Here is an 18,431-nt window from a genome sequence, read left to right on the forward strand (position 1 = left end):
ATCTGCTGTATGGTTAATGCATCACAGCAAAGGTACATGTTTGTTTTGCTGTATTCTATCATCCTATATTCCATCCCAATTCAATCAATCTTTATTCGTATAGCGCCAATTCACAACAAATGTTATCCCAAGTCACTTTACAAAAGACGATTGAAGCCACTACACTACACAGGTTAATTTATCTGCAAAACAAATTAAACAGCGGATGGATTCATATTGCACACTTACAGTATGTATCATGAACATTAGTGGAAGCATCATGTCTCTGCTTTTGCTCTCTGCCAGCAAAATTGTCTGGGAATGAGGTTACTAACATCTGGTGCAGGCGCGTTACGCGCACCGAGGGTACACTTAAACAGAATCAAATCTTCAGCCGTAGGCTGTATAGTATGTCACGGACGTAATTAATCCTTGGATTGCACCAGGGCTGCCGCACTAAGACTTCACAAATGAAACCACTGAAAATGTGAGCAGCAGAAAGACGGAGAGAGAATTCTACCTGATAGAGAAGACAGCATTTTTCTGTCAATGATGCACAATTGATCCTGGCAGTTATTGAACAGAGCGTGTTATCAATGCATTACCATATATGGTTGCTCAATCTTGATTGGTGTTAAAAATGTCTGTTTCATTGCCATGTGTTGTCTTTTGAAAGATCTGAGGTGAGCTTTGCAAGATTTAGACTTCCTGATGAAATAAAAAATGTAACTTCATCATAAATTCAAGATATGAGAAGGCTTTGGTGCAGGATTGTTAATGATCGTAACAATAGCTTTCATACCATACCAACTGGTGTTTCTGTTTGATATCAAAAAGGACAATAAAAGTGAATTTAAATGAGTGTAAATGAATTTATTATCACTTTGTTGAAGCAGTTGATGTTTTTCTCTAACTGTTTGATGCAAAGTAGGCAATTATGAGTCACCATCTGAGAATCAGTATGACAGTGTGTGTGTGTGTGTGTGTGTGTGTGTGTGTGTGTGTGTGTGTGTGTGTGTGTGTGTGTGTGTGTGTGTGTGTGTGTGTGTGTGTGTGTGTGTGTGTGTGTGTGTGTGTGTGTGTGTGTATTTAGGATTAACTGTGAGAAGGATTGTGTCGTACACTGCCGATGGCCAAACTGAATCTATGTGCATGCTTGAGAGGATGTTGTCGGAGCATGTGCAGGTGTACTTTCACAACCGCTTCCTGTTCGCCTCTGTCAGCGTGAGGGCTGCTTTCAGGTCGTCTGTGGTGTGTGTGTGTATCTTCAAAGAGTGTGTGAGGGCTTTGTGCAACTCCTCGGGGGCGACCAGGTTGAGGCGCAGAAGGGAGTTGAGCAGCTGGGAGCGAGCGTTGCCTATGAAAGAGTGCGAGAGGAAAGATGCGAGGCCTCCTCCTTTCGTGGTATATAGCGGGACTCTGACCATTCCGAGGACCTGAAAAGAGAGAGAGAGAGAGAGAGAGAGAGAGAGAGAGAGAGAGAGAGAGAGAGAGAGAGAGAGACAGAGAGAGAGAGAGAGAGACAGAGAGAGAGAGAGAGAGAGAGAGAGAGAGAGAGAGAGAGAGAGAGAGACAAGCAGACAGAACAGGTGATGAGGAACAGAGCATGAGATTGGGCAAATGGTTCCAATCAGTCATTCTACAAGGAGAAGGACATAAACGCTCACACACACACACACACACACACACACACACGTTACCTCCAGTCCATGATCTGTTGCAGTGGATGCAGCCGCGATCTCCGCCTCCCTAATCTGCTCCTCATCCATCTTCCTCACGTAAAAGTGAGTGATAAGGCGGGAGGAGGGAGAGGGAGTAGAAGCAGGGGCATAGCAGGCATCCACATGATCTTCCACTGATATAGGAAGCGCCACGCCCATCTCCTCCAACAATTCCCTGCTAAGCCCCGCCTCCAGGGTCTCCTCCTGTGGGTTAACAAGCCTGAGGTGTGGGAGGAGGGATCAAAGGTCAGTGTCAGCTGTATCGCTCTCGTGAGACTCCTCATGTGCAGAAGTAAATAAATCAAACCGATTGAAAAGCTCATTGAAGTCTACTGCTGCCTCAGGAAGGAAAAGTCACAAGTCAGATACTGAATGAGAACAACTGTCACATTCTGAGACAACACAAAACTAAAAGAAACTATCTGGTAGGGTCGTATTGTAACCAGAAAGTCATTGGACAACATAACAGCCCTGCAGCAAGGCCAGATGTGATGAAAAGCCTTCTCTTATTATCTATATCCTGTTCTTTGTCTGCTATATCTGTCAAAAGGTTTTTTGTTTTTTTTTGCAATATTGTAAATTCAGTTGTGCAATAATATCATCATTTATCCAAAAATAAAAACTAAGCCTTCCCCTTCATGATGAATTAACTTGTACTGCTGCTCATCAGGTACAAGACGAGTCCATGAGAGAGCAGTTTGGAGCAGAGTGAAAAGGATCACTGTCATGCACTTCAACTTTTCTCTGGGCTGCTGCCAAACCACGCAGAGTGCTTTGGGTAGGCAAGCAGGTAGCAAAACTGTGATGCGACCCATCCAATCATTTTGGCACTTTGGCAGTGATTACTGTAGATCACAGATACAACGGCAGCTGAATAAAAAAAATATATCAAGCATTATGTGTTTGGCAACAACAGGCTTTAACAACATGATACCTTTCAGAAAAACCTGTCAGCTGTATTTTCTTATGCTGCACTTTACATCCTTGTAGTCTGAGCATAGCAGTAACTTGGTGTGAATATTAGTTCTGTGCTGTGCAGGTGTACATCCTTTGATGGAGCTCATCTGTGAAGAAAGAGACTCACAAACCTTAGCTAAACGCACCTTTTTCACATTATGGGATAAAAACACAAGCTGCACCAGGAATGACTCACCCGCCAGGGAAACCCAGCAGACCGTCAAAGCGCATCTGCATCTGTGGGAAGTGACAAAGTAAGACTCACACAATACTGCCTTCACAGTACACACACACACAGGCAGAGATGCTGAGGGAGAAACAGGAGTTTTTTTAAGCAAGCAGGCAGGAAAACTAAAAGCAAATATGTAGATAGCTTGTGTATCCAAGGATTCAAACACTTTCATCCATACACTATTCCTACCACCTGAACACACTTACAAACATGCATGTGCGCACACACACACACACACACACACACACACACACACAGCTCACCAGTATGATATGTCTGATGGGAATTCTCCCAAACAGCTGAGTTTCCGTGTCACAGTAGAGCATCACATGGCATGCATGCCTGCAGCCTGAGCATGCCAACGCCTCCACCCTCGACAGCTGTCCACTCGCCATCTACAAGTAAACACAAAAACACAGAGCTTAATTACACACAGTCCAGTGCTAACTGATCACTCTGCATAGCTGCCTACTTGTCATGTGCTACTTATGTACTGGAATCAAATACTAACACTATAACAGCATACAAATGCACTTGATCTTGTGTTTTTTTTTTTGTTCCCTCGCTCCCTAAAATGCTGAAAAGTACAGTTTGAGCCTGAGGGCTTGTATACAGAAACCTTATTGAATGCTATAGGAAACCAGGAAGCTTAAAGGAGGATCTTTATGATTTGGAAATGTTTTAGCGCCCTCTCCTGGTGTGGAGGAAGCTGACTACCAAGGGAATCTCTAGCCTGGACAATAGAGTGTAAATATTAAGGCCTGAACACAGTATGTTTGTAATTATACAGTCTATTGTAGCCTAAATATTTATTTTATTACTTATGTATGCCATAAAGTAGCCTAGTCCTGGTATTTGTTTGGGTAAACTTCTTTACACGGTTGAAACTGAAAGGCATTTTTCCACTTTAATTCTGTCACATTTTAAAGTTTTTTTTGTTGATCAAATTCTAAAAATAGAATAAAGAACAAAAATACATATAAAACAAGATACAACAGTAGACATAAACAACTATTAAGCATGCTACTCTTACCAATGAATGTGGTAGAAGTTAATTGTCTGAGCGTTTTTGTCAGTGTTTTCATGTTTAACTTAGCCATGAATCACTGATGCTATTCAGCAATGTGATTTTAAAGGTGCACTATGGAGTTTTAGAAGAAAATTTGGAAAGTTAAGTGGAGAAGTGTACAGATTCTGTGGTTTATTTATTTTCTATTGTATTTTATGAAATGTAAAATACAATAAAAAATGGATTGCAAAAATGTAGAGATCCCTCTACATTTTAAGATGGTTTTACTGAAAATATTTTGAAATAATTAAAGTTTAATTCTGCATTTGCAATTGCATAGAGACACATTAGTAATTTTAATTATTTTATTTTGAAAAATCTGTGATAGCTGACAAGAAACTTCCACTGGATTCTTGTTCCTGATGTCCCTGGCTGTACCCCGAGCATTTTCAGTAGATTTTATTGTAGAATTTTTGAAATAATTAAAGTTGAATTCTACTCAAATTGCATAGAGACACTGATATTTTAGAAATTTTTATTATTTTTTTCAAAAGAATCTGTGAGAGGTGACAAGAAACTTTCAATGGATTCTTGTTCCTGATGTCCCTGGCCGTACCCCTGATAATTTTCAGTAGATTTTATTGTAGAATTTTTGAAATAATTAAAGTTGAATTCTGCTCAAATTGCATAGAGATAATGATATTTTAGAAATTGTAATATATATATATATATATATATATATATATATATATATGTGTATATTTTTTAATCTGTGAGAGGTGACAAGAAACTTTCAATGGATCCTTGTTCCTCATGTCCCTGTCCGTTGTCCTGATAATTCTCAGCAGATTTTACTGTATAGTTTCTTTAAATAAAGTTTAATTATGCTCAAATTGCATTAAGATAAATATCAGTGTCTTAATGAAATTTGAGCAGACTTTACCTTTATTTATTTAATAAACTGCACAATAAAATCTGCTGAGAATTCTCTGGACCACAGCTAGGGACATGAAGAACATTGCGTTTCTTCTGTCAGCCGTTATTATTGATGGTATCTTTTGCTGTCTCATGCACTACATCACTTTATTCTATTCATTTTATATCACTATTCATACAGATCTGGTTACTTATTCCTGATGTTTCTTATCCATCATTGCACTACGGTCACTTTATTTATCTCATTTTTACCTTACAGTTATATTGTATATATTAGTTCTGTTGTTCCATTATTCACCATGCTCCTTATAACTTATCATTTAGTATTTGCCTACTTACACATAGCTCTGTATATATATATATTTATTTCTCATTTACTGCACATAGTTATGTTTACATCTCTTTACATATGTTAGTCCGATCACTGTCCACTTATATCTACTCTTTTATATTTTGTATTTTGTATTTTTAAGTTAAGTTCAAGCTTTAAGTTGTATTTAAAGGGACACTTTATATTTAGGTTAAAATGTTTCGTTTACTTGCACTGTGTGCCTTTGAATTGCACCCCGGGGACAAATAAAGTTTTTTTAATTTGAATTTGAAATACGCTGCCGCATTCATTCTTTTTGGGCGCTCCAAGCACCTGTACCGTAAACCCCATCGTAGACACGCATAATTTTTTCATTTGATAAAACATTTGTGTGCATTTAGTTCAGAAAATAAAGCATAGAGTTGTTTGTTTCACTTCTCCAACTTTCAAATTCCACTTTCAAATGTCACTACCAAATCTACATAGTGCACATTAAAGGTTGATTTGAGCGATATGAAAGAAAATGTCCGGTTAAAGTAGACATGATAGTGTTTTACACGTGTTCCGGTCAAACAACATTACTGTAGTTACATACAAGCTCAATAAAACACCGCAATGCCCACCTGTCGCTCATCACAGGTAACATAACTTCTGATTTGAACTAAAGTGCTGTGTCATTCTTCAGTCAGCATTTTAATCCCACTACGTGCAGTTTACTGCCACTACTCTGCTGGTCTTTATTGTGATGACGTACTGAGCTCTGATTGGCTAAACAGAGGACCTGGGTTCTCTCTAGCCAATGGGAGTTACCGACAGAGTAACGGGGGGTTGCTCGTGAAGAGGAGCACAGCAGATGTGGACCTTCACGTTTGAGGCTGGTGTGTTGATATTTCAGCGATTTCTTCTTCGCGGAGTAAAACAAGGCTACAGGTGCGACTCAAAAGGTAATCTTATTCTGTACGACAGACGTAAACACTGTGCTGGTAAAATGGACACAAAACTGAAACCTGCTAGTCTGAAGTCATATAGCTTTTTAGCTAACTTGGTTACACCGAGCGGTCTTCGTCTCTTTACAGTGAATATAGTTTTGTTTTCTGGTCCAGCTACCTGTTTAATACACATTTAGTTTCATTATGACACTTTACACTAACCTATAACACGATAATAATAACAGAGAAAGTAACTGTGTTTAATGCTGTCCTTTAGCCTATGTTGTTTTGCACTTTAACTTATGTCAGTACTGTCCATTTACAACTCTGTTTTTACATTTTTACATTTAATCTTTCACTTTTAATTTACTACCATTTACGACTCTGTTTTTGCACATTTACATTTAATCTTCCTATTTAAGACTAGTAATGCTGAGTTAAATCTTGGTTGTATATATTCACATTCTTAGTTTTGATATCTTTTAGTGCTTATTTACTTTGTATTTAATATTATATTATGTTTAGATTTGCTAACATTGTGTTTTTTACTCATATTGTGTACAATATGATGACCTGCTGCTGTAACTCCCAGTTTGGGATCAATAAAGTAATTCTATTCTATTCTATTTTCATGTCGACACTGTCATATGTGTCATTGTGTAGACTTTACTATACTTCACTTAAATATCAATGCATGCAATTTACAACTTTCCCAGGTGGCTGAAAGTATTTTTGATGAACTCCTGTGTCACAAGGTGCAAAAGGGTAAAATCATCGTACAATACATGTATAGAAATAATTTACCATGCAGTGTCAAAGTGGTTGTTAAAACCAAAATTACGTGCATATATTCAAGTCAAGCATAATTATGATACTGAATCCTAAGTTAAAGCAAACTTATCAGGAGGTCAGAGATCATAAGTTGCTCAGTTGACTCAGGAATCCTTCTTCTGGCTCTTGAAGTCTGCAGATTTAAAATCATGCCGGAGGAACACTGACTGTTTGAACTTTGTGACTGAGGAGAAGTTGAGAAGGAATCTCATTTTCTTTTGCATTGTCCCCTTCATGATGAGTTAAGAACACCTGCTATTATTAATGAAATGTATGCTTAAAATCCTGAAATGTTTTGGAGATCTGATAATGACAGGATGGAGTGTTTGTTTAATATCAGTGTTTATAAGCCAGCCATGTTTGTCTCTAAAGTCTGGAAGAAACGTCAGAATGGTTTGTTTCGTTAGTATTATTATTATTAAGTGTCTACTTTTGATCTTTGGTCTCTTCGTATCAATAATGGTGACTTGTAAGTTTGTTTTGGGCTGGGAATATTGTTTACACATGACACAATAATGGGATAAAAACAATCAATCAGACATCAACAATAACTGTTATGAATATTGTAGTGACTATCTAATGTCCAGATTTCTTATCTTGCCTTTAGTCACTTGCATAGGTGTATGGAAAGTTCTTGACACGTAAAAAATAAACAAATGTCCAAAATGAGAGAGACAAACCGTGATGATGATATGATGAGTTGTTATTTCCGAGATTTTACTGTTGTCGTTCTTTTATTATGTTAAATAGCCTACTTGATTTACGTTGTGTTATGGTAAGAACCGTATGTTCCCACCACCTATGCTCTCGTTTCCTGTTCACCTGTGACATATAAACACTCAACCAACCACCTGACCAATTAACTCAAATGATCAATTATCACCACCTAGTGTCCAAATTGAGTACATAAATAAACATATTAAGCCATTGAAATACAATACATACATACAAACACACTAAATTGGCTCCTACAAATATGATGATCTTTATATCTTTATCTGTATTTATTTTGTTGTTTTAAAGCTTTGTTGTCACGTTAAAGAAGTGAAAGTTTTCTGTAGGCTAGCAGTCACAATTTATGATGCATTATCAGAAACAAAGGGCGGACTTACAGCGGAAATAAAACCCATAAAAAACAAGCACAGAATTAGTACCTGCTGTTGACTGACAAAGACAAGAGCGTATCAGAAATTGAACATGTCTTCAATGATGTGTAATAATAATATATACCATATGATTTGTGACTTAAAAGTAAAGACAGATCCTGTTGTTTCTGTTTTCATCATGTGACTTTGCAATGGGGAGAATTTCCCTCCCTTCTTTTGGACTGAAACGTGTTTTTCTATTCATGTTTCAGGTGAATCAAAATGGCCCAAGGAATACAGGAAGATGTGATGCTGAATACAGCCCTGATAAAAGAGTTGGCGGATGTGGCGAAAGATGAGGCACTTCTTCAGGGCGTGCTGATGAGGATCAAAGAGACCCCGAACTCCTCAGAGGTGAGAGAGATCATGAAGCGTAGTGTGTGAACAAGGAGACCTTCTAAGTCTTACACATACATACTGTCTCTCCAGATGATGAAACCTGTTCAGCCACTTAAGAAATGAGGCATTGTCACAGTAGTCCGTTCCTCATAGAGCAGAGGGAAAGAATAAACTTGTACAACCAGTTTAGTTATCAGCCCAGCCCCCCCCCCTCCTTTTTCATTGCTAAAAGCTGCATAGATGAATGAATGACTCTGAAGCAGAATTTAGAGCCCAAATAGATCTGAATGTGTATTTGTGATTAAACACAATGGGCTGCAGCCAGTAAGCAGAGAACTGACTCCTGTTAAGCCTTGGCTACAAAAACAGGCCTGTTCAATGTAAAGTCATGTCAGGAATTTGTTTCCCTTTAGGGCACTGGATTTCAGAAATGTATTGATTAAGCTTTTGTTTGCATTAGCAGGGATCTTCAGCCGACATGTTTATTTACATTCCTCACATGCCATGTCCGGCGATTGTGTCCATTACTGAATAGTTTTATAATGTCAGCATTCTGTCTTATATTTCTAACAACGTGGGTTTTTTTTTTCAGCTGGCGACCTATGCTCCATTTACGCTGTTCCCTACACCTGTGCCGAAGGCTGTGTTCCTCCAGGCTCTGGCTGTTCAAACTCACTACAACACACTGGTAGACAAGATCAGCCAGGATCCAGACTTTCTGCAGGAATCTCTAGCTAGGTAACATATGAATGAGACCACAATGATGACGGCAACCTAAGCCGTTTGGAAACGTGGCCATGATGCATCGCAGCATATTTTAAAACTACTAAAGATCACATGATAGTCAAATTCTCTCAGCGAACCTGTGGTAACTTTGTGTATTGTGTATTTCTTTGCTTCCAGCACGGTTGCAGTGGATGATTTCACTGCCAGGTTGTTTAGGATCCACCAGCAAATCCTAAAAGAAGGACGGTCTCAGGTACGTCTGCCAACTAGCTCCTGCCAATCTGGACAAATAACTGTCCCTTTGCTGTTACATATGTTGTGTATATATATCAGTGTATGACCTTTAAAGAGTTTATTTGACCTTTAAAGAGAACTTTAAAGGGTTTATTTTAGCTTTAAACAAAAACTATATCATGAATATTTTAAAGTAATTTTGGTATTTAAGTAAAGCAATTCCCTAAGCATCAAGTCAAGCAAAGACTGGACAGTATTTAAAATAATGGGGACAGATCATGACATTAGAAATAACCTAAACTTCTAATGCATGAATGGTGGGTTTATTATTATTACCTCAGAACTTGGATCTCGAAGCTGGGAATGACATCACATCCAAATGAACTGTGTTCCAGTTGCGAGTTGGCAACAAGTTGAACAAGCAACATGGATGCCTCAAGTAGTACATTTCTTTGTTTTATGACCTAATACCTGACATTAGCTAAGGATGAGTTTCTAAGTCGGAATTCCGACTTCAGGGGGAGGGGGGGTTCCCTGATAACGTACCAGACAGTCATCTTGGAATTTACAACTTTGGAGAACAAATGGCACTCTTAGTGTGGTGGTAAAGGTGTTTATGTGAAACATCCATCCTAATGAAGCGATACACCTGTTTCTATGGAGTCTGAAATCTTCTTAATTTAATTTGACTTCCCCGTAAAAGACTAGGTTTTTTTTCTGTTGCGACTTGTTTCATAAGAAGTCCAAAAACCCTAAACTGTAGGTTTTGCCATGGTTTGCGAGAAAAGGATAAATATGTTCAGACACGTGTCTTGATCAGAGCTTTTAAGTGAACTAACTAAATCTGACCTTTTTCCCAGACTATTGTTTTGGGTATCAATCGGTCAGACTACATGCTGGACCAGAGAGAGGACGGGTCGTCATCTTTAAAGCAGATAGAAATCAACACCTTTGCTGCCAGTTTTGGAGGTCTCTCTTCACATACGCCAGACGTACACAGGTAAGTCTGTCAATAGAGTTTCACTGATATATTTGTTGCGAAAACTGTGAGTTCAATAGTGGAAATAAAGTTCCCTGATAGCAAAGGATGACAAAATGTGTCCTCTTTGGGTGATTAGCTTTTTTTCCATGCAAAATGGGTCACTTACTAGGACTCAAACGTGCCCCAGGCAATCACATTTGGTCCAGTTGAAACCAAGTCAGACAGTCTGGTTGCCCCTTCAGGCAGCAACTGTTGCTGCGTTAAAAAAAATCTTTCTATCCAAAATCTGTGTCAAAGCAAACCACAGTGTGATGATTATGACACAATTGTGATTATTATTATTATTATTGTTCCTGTTACTCTACAGACACATTCTTAAGATAGCTGGCAGACTGGAGGAGAGCCAGCGCATCCTGGACAACAACCCTGCAGCTGGTCTGGCCAGAGCTGTCGCCAAAGCCTGGGAGCTGTACGGATCAGAAAAGTAGGAAGCAATTACACTGGAAACGGCCTTATTGAACTACACAGCATGTCTCTTTAATGGCACTTAACGTTCAGTGAGTTTAGCTTAAGATCAAGTGCTGGTTACAGTGAGCAAAGTTTATACTCTACACTCATTGTAAGCTGAATTCACCTTACAATGAGTGTAGAGTATGAACATCTTTTTAAATGAATATTCAAACTCTTCTTAAAGGCAGGGTTAGAGAAGATGTTGGTTGAAATTGTCTTTAGGTCCTGACAAAAATTAATAACTCATGTTCTCGGAAACAGGAACGAAGAAATTCCATCATCTGTAGCAGTTGTAAGCACATAAAAACTTTGACCAATGTCTTGCCACGAGGTAACAATCTGATGAACCAATCACATGCCTCCCTGTCTCCCTGCTCGTTGTCTACCCCATGCATGAACGAGCCCACACTCAAAGCATGAGCTGAGGTCCGCTTCTGGACCAACGGCGCTCGTGCATGTAAGTTAAGGGCGTGGCTTTTGAGGGAGCACAGAGGGGAGGGGGTCGGTGCAGAGGGAGCACTGAGGGAATGCTACTTTCAAAATCATGCTGGTTTTTGAAAAATTACCAACCCTGCCTTTAAATGCCAGCTGATCTTTTCAGTACCAAAAATGAGTGTTGGACGTTGCAACTTTTCTGCATGATGATGGCTTATCTTCAATTTGACTATAGCTTTGACTATAACCATATGTCACTCATGATCAAATGTAACACCAGACTCAACTGCAAGGCTTGATTCTGAGTTGTGCAGAAATCAATGAATGTACAAAGACGTACACTTTTGTTTAATTTAGTAAAAAAAAAAAAAAAAAAAAAAGAGTCCAGCGACCAGTAAAACAGCAGCAGTCAAGTGTTTTATAGGAGGTATTGTTGTCTCCACAGAGCGGTCGTCATGTTCTTGGTGGAAGAAAGCCAAAGAAACATCTTTGATCAGCGATACATTGAGAGCGAGCTGTGGAAGAGGTAAGCGGGAGTACAGAGGAACACAAGTGTGTCTTTGTCTGATTCCTCCTGACCAAGGGGAACATATTTGTGATATGGAACATGGGGCTTGTTCTGTGCATTTTTTTGTAACAAACAGAAATTGAAAATGTTTTTCAGAAACATTCCCACAAAAAGAAAGCGGTTCGATGATGTCTTTAAAACTGGTTCCCTTGATCATGACAAGAGGCTGTTTGTGTAAGTCTCTTTATTTCTGTAAAATTTCACTGAAGAAATGGTACATACTATTCATGCATTAAAACCATGTGTGATACAAAGCATGGAGACTTAACTATGATCAAGTGCACTTCTTTGAATTCATGTTCTCTTTTTCAGTGAAGGTGAAGAGGTTGCGGTGGTGTACTTTAGGAACGGCTACATGCCTCAGAACTACACATCTGAACAGGTACTCACGTCAGGATTTATTCTTAGCTTTAGTGGTTTTAGTTATTTACAAACATTCACACAAAAGATGGAAGGTTTTGTTTTTATGCAGACCCACAACCTTTGAGAGTTAAAGGCACAGTATGTAGATTCCGCCACCAGGGGGCCAGTGAAGACGTGCGGGCGAAACACCCTGGTTATTTAACATTACTTGTGGCTGTAAAATTCAAATGAAATGACATAAAATGAATGAAACTAGAATAGAACTTATCCTAAAGCTTAAAATGCATAGTTTTGATTGAACATTTTGTAATGAAGATACATTAAAGCAGTACCCCTCCCCCACCCCCCCCCGGGGGAACACGTAGTGCACAGTGTTTGAGAGCCACTGCACTACATTAAATTGATTTATTTGCCCTGTTAATAACTGTTTGTTGAACAGACCCTAAAGGCATGCTTTGCATTGATCCTCGTGGTTTAAGCAGCTTTAAAATTCAATGGGGTGAACTCCCTGTTACGGTGACTGTGTGTTCAGCGCTCATTCTCATTTCTCAGTCACTGTTGTAAACACAGCGTCACATGTGTCCAGGCCACCAATCATGAAAAACAAACTTCATCATGCTCTGCCGCCCCTCTGATGAGTTAGGAATGTTCAAAGGAAGCCAGAAATCAAATGCATTAAGTAATCATTCAGTCTAAAATATTGTGTTCCGGTCCAGTTTATTTGGTAAGCTGGCGGCCTTACTGGATGTGAAAGCTGTATTACGACAGTCCTTCTAATTTACTTTCTTACAGCTCGGAGATAAACGATTGACAGACAGCTCGTTACAGAGGCTGCATCACTCGGCCTGATTAATTTTTTTTACAATCATTCACACAAAAGATGGAAGGTTATGTTTTTATGCAGACCCATATTTTTCAGCCCCTCAGAGTGAAGTGGATCTTCTTTCTCTCTGGGACAGAAAGTCTGTTACTCATCCTGCCCATGTCTTGGCAAGAAAACATGAACATTTTAAAAGTCCTGTGAAGTATCTTGCATTCCCCTCGAACCTCTCTGTTGAGCTACAATCCAGTCAAAGACCATCAGAAACCAGGGATAGGGGTCAGGTTTTAGGACTGGGATAAAGGCCTCCACTAGGAATGTTCCCTGTGTGTCAGTTATTTCCCTTAGCATCTCCCCACCATGTCATTATGCCTCTACTTTCAACCTTTTTGCACCCTGAGTTTTTTCTGCCAGAGCCCTTTTTGTTGCCACAGGTGCAGGTCAAAATGATTCTCAATTTAAAGAACGGAGGGGATGTGTTGAGTCATGCATGGACGATGTTAAGACCGTCTTTAGTTCAGTTTAAAAACCTTGATGTATATGAAGTACTTTCATTGTGACAAAGAGCCAAAAGCTATTTATTATCCATAACATTTTAAAGACTTTTTATCCATTAAATGAATCAATAAATGTTTCTATCATTTAGAAACTTAAAGGACTTCTAACTGATTCAGTTGCATTCATCATATCACATCCTTAGGCGCTGCATTTCAGGATATTGAGGCAGCTTTAAGTCCAGTAGTTTGAATTATTGGGCTGCTAAAAAGGTTTTTGGTTTTGTCTGAAAATCCTCACCAGAAGAAGACATCACCTGTATTTTATATATATATTTTTTTAAATTGTAGGACTGGGATGCTCGACTTCTGATGGAGCGCTCCCGGGCTGTGAAGTGTCCAGATATCAGCACTCACCTGGCTGGAACCAAGAAGGTACAGCAGGTCCTCGCCAGACCTGGAGTTCTGGAGAAGTTCTTTCCCGACCAGCCACAAGTAGTGGAGCAGATCAGAGCAACGTTCGCTGGCCTTTACACTCTCGACTTGGTAAGAAAATGTAAAAAAACTACAAAACTATGTCATTGTTTTTAATTCTTGAGTTGTATACAAACCAGGCATGCCTACAACACAGTAGGTATCAACATGGGATTTAATCAGAATCAGAATCGGGGTTTATTGCCAAGTACATTTACACATACAAGGAATTTGACTTGGTGTATTGGTGCAAAACAACAGGGAAAAAGTGGCTTTATAAAAGGTTCATTTACTTCAAAGTGTTTGCTGCTGGTGCTTGTTTTAACACATCGTCTGGTTTGTTGCATTCAAGTTTTTTTGTCTCGGTTGTTGCTGCTCTCTGCAGGGACCAGAGGGTGACAAAACTGTAGCACTGGCTTTGGCAGCTCCAGACCGATTCGTGCTGAAACCTCAACGAGAGGGAGGAGGTACTGTACATCTACAGAAATGTTTATCATATTATATACATGTCGTAATGTTATTACATGTTACAGGTTTGTGCAAGTGGTGTGTAGAAAACACTGCATATTTGTGTATATGACCACAACATATGGAAGTAAAGAAGCATTTAGTTAAAAAACAAACTAAAATGACTTTTATGTTCCTGCATGGTCATGTCGGACCTGAAAACAAACTCTGACTCTGAGGCTTTTTCAGGGAGTCAAAATGAACATTTATGACAAATAGCTCATGAAACACATACTGTATACATTCCTGTATTGCTGGTCATTGTGTCATATTGGTGATATAACATGTGTTACGTTTCCACCTTTAAAACTGTTGTTTTCAAAGTCCAGCTAATAGTAGAACAACTTTCAACGGGAAAAATAGTGTCTCTCCCATGTCCCAATGTAGGACTTTCTACCGGGGGCAGAAAGTCCTATAACCCAAGTTCTGTCTCTGGTTTGCACAAATGAATAAATGCATTGTACCCCAAAAGTTGTCTCTACAACAGGCTGTAGACGCTTGCAGAGTCATTTTTGCACAAAATCCGATCATTTTACTGCACCTTGTTATAGCGGCCATGGCTTCTCACATCACCTCCCCTCTACTTTTCAACACATGCACGTTGTCTGTGGGGGAGGCATAACAGCTCTGTGTTTAACAACAGTGCAGTTGCACTCAGATATCTTTGGTCAGCACCAAAGCCAAATAAAATAATGATAACATATTAGACTGAGTTAGACAGAGCCAGACTAGGTGATCCCCCACAGTTTAGTCTTCATGTAGAGCTAAGTTAACCATCGCCTGGCCGTATGATCAGATTCTGTCAATAAGTTGTTTAGCCATTGTTAAAATCCTTTAAAGGGTAACTAAACCCTGCATTTTCAGTTGTACTGCTCTACCCTGGAATTTAAAAAAATGCCTTCAGAAGGTCAACGTATCAACTTTGAGAGGGAGGGGGGCAGGGGGGTAAGACACGCCCACTCACTCCTTCTGCCGCAACATGATACAATGTTTGCCCCTCTCACACAGGTAGAAGAATATTTACTTTATTGATCCCCGAAGTCATGAAAAACACATAGGCTGAAATATACACACATGCACAAACAGGATCCTCTGGACATGCACTAATAGAGAGTTGTCAGAGTGACGGAGCAGCCCACAGTTTACACTTTAAGGAAACCTAAAGAAGGCAAAACCAAAACAAGTCCAGTACTTGCATATTTCTCAAAATGAATTGGAGCCTGTTTATCCCAGGTAACAACATCTATGGATCAGAGATCTGTCGGGTCCTGGAGGGAGCGAAGACGAGTACGGAGAGGACGGCCTATATTCTGATGGATAAGATCAACCCCACAGCGTCACAGAACTACCTGCTGAGACGGGACGCTCCTTTAATAATCAGCAACTGTCTCAGTGAACTGGGAGCGTTTGGAGTTTATGTCAGGTATGTTGTCATCTTTTCAACAGAAAACAGGTCATTTTCACATTACTTTTGGAGGAAAGCAGTGTGTGTAATAGTATAGTTGACTGATGTGTCGTTTTGTTTTCCCTAAAGGCAAGGTACTGACATGGTGATGAACGAGTGTGTGGGTCATCTGCTGAGGACCAAGAGTTCAGAATACTCCGACGGAGGAGTAGCAGCAGGAGTGGCTGTGCTGGACAATCCTCTCCTCGTCTGAGAGGTTTCAACTTCTACCTGTTCGGCTTCGACTGCGATGAAGAACATCCATGTAATTAACGTGACCCTCACAAGGCACGCTCCTACTTTTGACTGCTACTGTATGAAAATGACGCCAAACAGATTTGTGTTCAACTGACAGTTTAGGCCCGGTTGTTTGTTAGATGATGCAGTAGAAACTGTATCAGCAACGTGAGGGGGGGATCCAGAGAGGTTTACGAGGACCATGTCTGTAAACGGTTTTTGATATCATGATGTTTCAGTTCAAGTGTAGTGCTGCTCCAAAATACAGCTCAAGAGATTAACTGATAGAATAATGAAACACAGTCAGGTTAAACATTAGTTTAAAATAAACACAAGATACTTGTGCCCTAAATTGAAATATAGTCAGTAGTTCATTTTAAGTAAAAAAACATCATTGTCACTTTTTTCCTGCAAAAAAAAAAAATGTGTTATGTAGTTTGCATTAACAGCAGCCCAACACTGGCATCTTGTTCAAGTTGGCTTTTGCTGCCCTCTTGTGGCTAAATAATGTCACTACAGCATGTAACGTTTGGTGGACAGGAACAGTCGAGGCTCACTTTATTACTGACACTACAGTGTAACACATGCAGCCTCCACACTGTTTTTGACTTTCTGTGATAGGACAATTGGATTTGATCAGGCTCTTTATTTGTGTTTTTTCAAGTACGCAGTTAATAATTGCTTCAGTTTCATCACAGAATTCTTAGAGAGCAGTTTTATGAGGTAAAACTCTTCACAGAAACAGTTATTATAGTGGTATAAACTAGAACGTTTTAAAGAAAACGCAATAAAACAAAATCAAGTGTCCTTAGACAGTTGTTTTTTGCTGTCCGCATATTTTATTTTACTATTACTGTCACTTTAACTACTTTACCTGAATGCTGCTTGTCTTTGAGATGAGCAACCCACAACTATAGTAATGTTATATTCAAAAGTTCTGCTTCCCCTGGTTTAAAGGAGAGACTCAGTACAGTCAGGCGGCTGAGGCGTCTACTCGTCATATTTTTTTTGAACAGCCTTTTTGCTTTCACATCAGAGAATCAGTCGTTAAATGATCATTGTTGAATTTTACTTCATTTGAGGCCAAAAACCTTTTTCATGTAAAAATTTGTCTAAATTTGACTGTTTACATTTTTTTTATTTTGATGCTGATAGAACATCTTCAATAATCCATATAGACATACGTAGATACAGGTTCAGGTGACTCCAGACTTTTGAAACATCGTGCACAAACAGATACTGTGACATCTTGCTGTGATTTATTAACACATGACTTCTTTACCATAAACCTATTTTCAAATTCATGAGAATCTTATAAATATAAAAAAATAAAAAACATGACAACTTTGATCTTTTATTTTTATAGCATCTCTTACAAGAAATAAAGTTTAAAGTGTTTTTTTTTAAGGTAAAAGAACTGAACAGCTAATTGCCATTTTAAGTAGATTTTTTAGTTTCATTTGATATTTTAGGGTTACATTAAGGCTTGAAACTAATTGTTTCACTACATACACAGATCCATTTTCAGGATTTATACTTAATAGAGCTCAATGTTTATTTAGAATCTTAATATATGATGAAGATGAATAAAGTCACTGGACCAAAAAAATATAACTGATCATGTAAAATCAGAATCAGAAAATAAAGTCTGTCTTTAAAGCTGTGCTTTCCATCTCTTCTTATTTGATGACCACCATCGCTAACTCATCAAACACCCTAATGATGAGCTCATATACATCCTGAATAGAGATGTAGCAGGGTTATCTTTTTCATGAGCAGGTTTGCTTTATAGGGAACCTCTGCACCTTTGATTTGTTGCTGAGAGCTTTTATAAGACTTTAAATATCTATATGATAAGAATGCTGCTTAGCTTAGCATTAAACCTACTGAAACTAACACCAGCACACCCGTGTCCACCTAGCATTTTTTTCCGGCGGAAATGCGCTGGCTGTGTGCTCGGGAGCGCTTGCAGGAAGCGTTTGTGCTCTGAGTAAAAAAGCACTGCATGTCCGTCCTGTCTCTATGACAACAGTCTGTTGACAACAGCTGGGCCGATGTATCATTTATTTCCTGATCAGACACGACGGAGCAAAGAGGATGTTGGTATAAAAGACACGACCCCAAGGCAAATCTAAAGGGAATATCATACATTTGGAAAAAATGGCAATGGTGACGTCAACTGCGCCTTAACAAAAAGTTTAAAGATTTTCAACTTGAGCGCTCAGAGCGGCTGCTCCAAAAATGTGGAG

The 18,431-nt window shown here is 39.1% G+C and overlaps 2 protein-coding genes across 5 annotated transcripts; one reads left to right on the top strand and one right to left on the bottom strand.

The window, feature by feature from the left end:
* Positions 1-831: 831 nt before the first annotated feature.
* On the bottom strand, positions 832-7,714 carry zgc:103759 (U8 snoRNA-decapping enzyme). Of its 4 annotated transcripts, none has more exons than XM_020635341.3 (5): positions 7,585-7,714; positions 3,153-3,284; positions 2,854-2,894; positions 1,680-1,920; positions 832-1,415 (listed from the first exon to the last, which is right to left on the bottom strand). In XM_020635341.3, the coding sequence occupies exons 2-5, from the start codon at positions 3,282-3,284 to the stop codon at positions 1,173-1,175; spliced, it is 657 nt and encodes a 218-aa protein (XP_020490997.1). In that variant the 5' UTR covers positions 7,585-7,714; the 3' UTR covers positions 832-1,172. The 4 variants fall into 4 exon arrangements, with proteins under 4 accessions (XP_020490997.1, XP_020490999.1, XP_020490998.1 ...); XM_020635343.3 differs by lacking the exon at positions 7,585-7,714 and adding an exon at positions 5,768-5,875; XM_020635342.3 differs by lacking the exon at positions 7,585-7,714 and adding an exon at positions 3,401-3,527.
* On the top strand, positions 5,957-17,847 carry gss (glutathione synthetase). Its single transcript, XM_020635340.3, has 13 exons — positions 5,957-6,088; positions 8,262-8,403; positions 8,981-9,126; positions 9,292-9,367; positions 10,209-10,348; positions 10,698-10,814; positions 11,721-11,801; positions 11,940-12,017; positions 12,156-12,225; positions 13,872-14,066; positions 14,380-14,461; positions 15,735-15,924; positions 16,036-17,847. Exons 2-13 carry the CDS (start codon positions 8,272-8,274, stop codon positions 16,157-16,159), a joined length of 1,431 nt encoding a protein of 476 aa, XP_020490996.1. The 5' UTR covers positions 5,957-6,088; positions 8,262-8,271; the 3' UTR covers positions 16,160-17,847.
* The last annotated feature ends 584 nt before the right edge of the window (positions 17,848-18,431 follow it).

This window comes from Labrus bergylta, chromosome 12 (assembly GCF_963930695.1).
Source record: "Labrus bergylta chromosome 12, fLabBer1.1, whole genome shotgun sequence".
In the NCBI taxonomy this organism is placed as follows: Eukaryota; Metazoa; Chordata; class Actinopteri; order Labriformes; family Labridae; genus Labrus; species Labrus bergylta.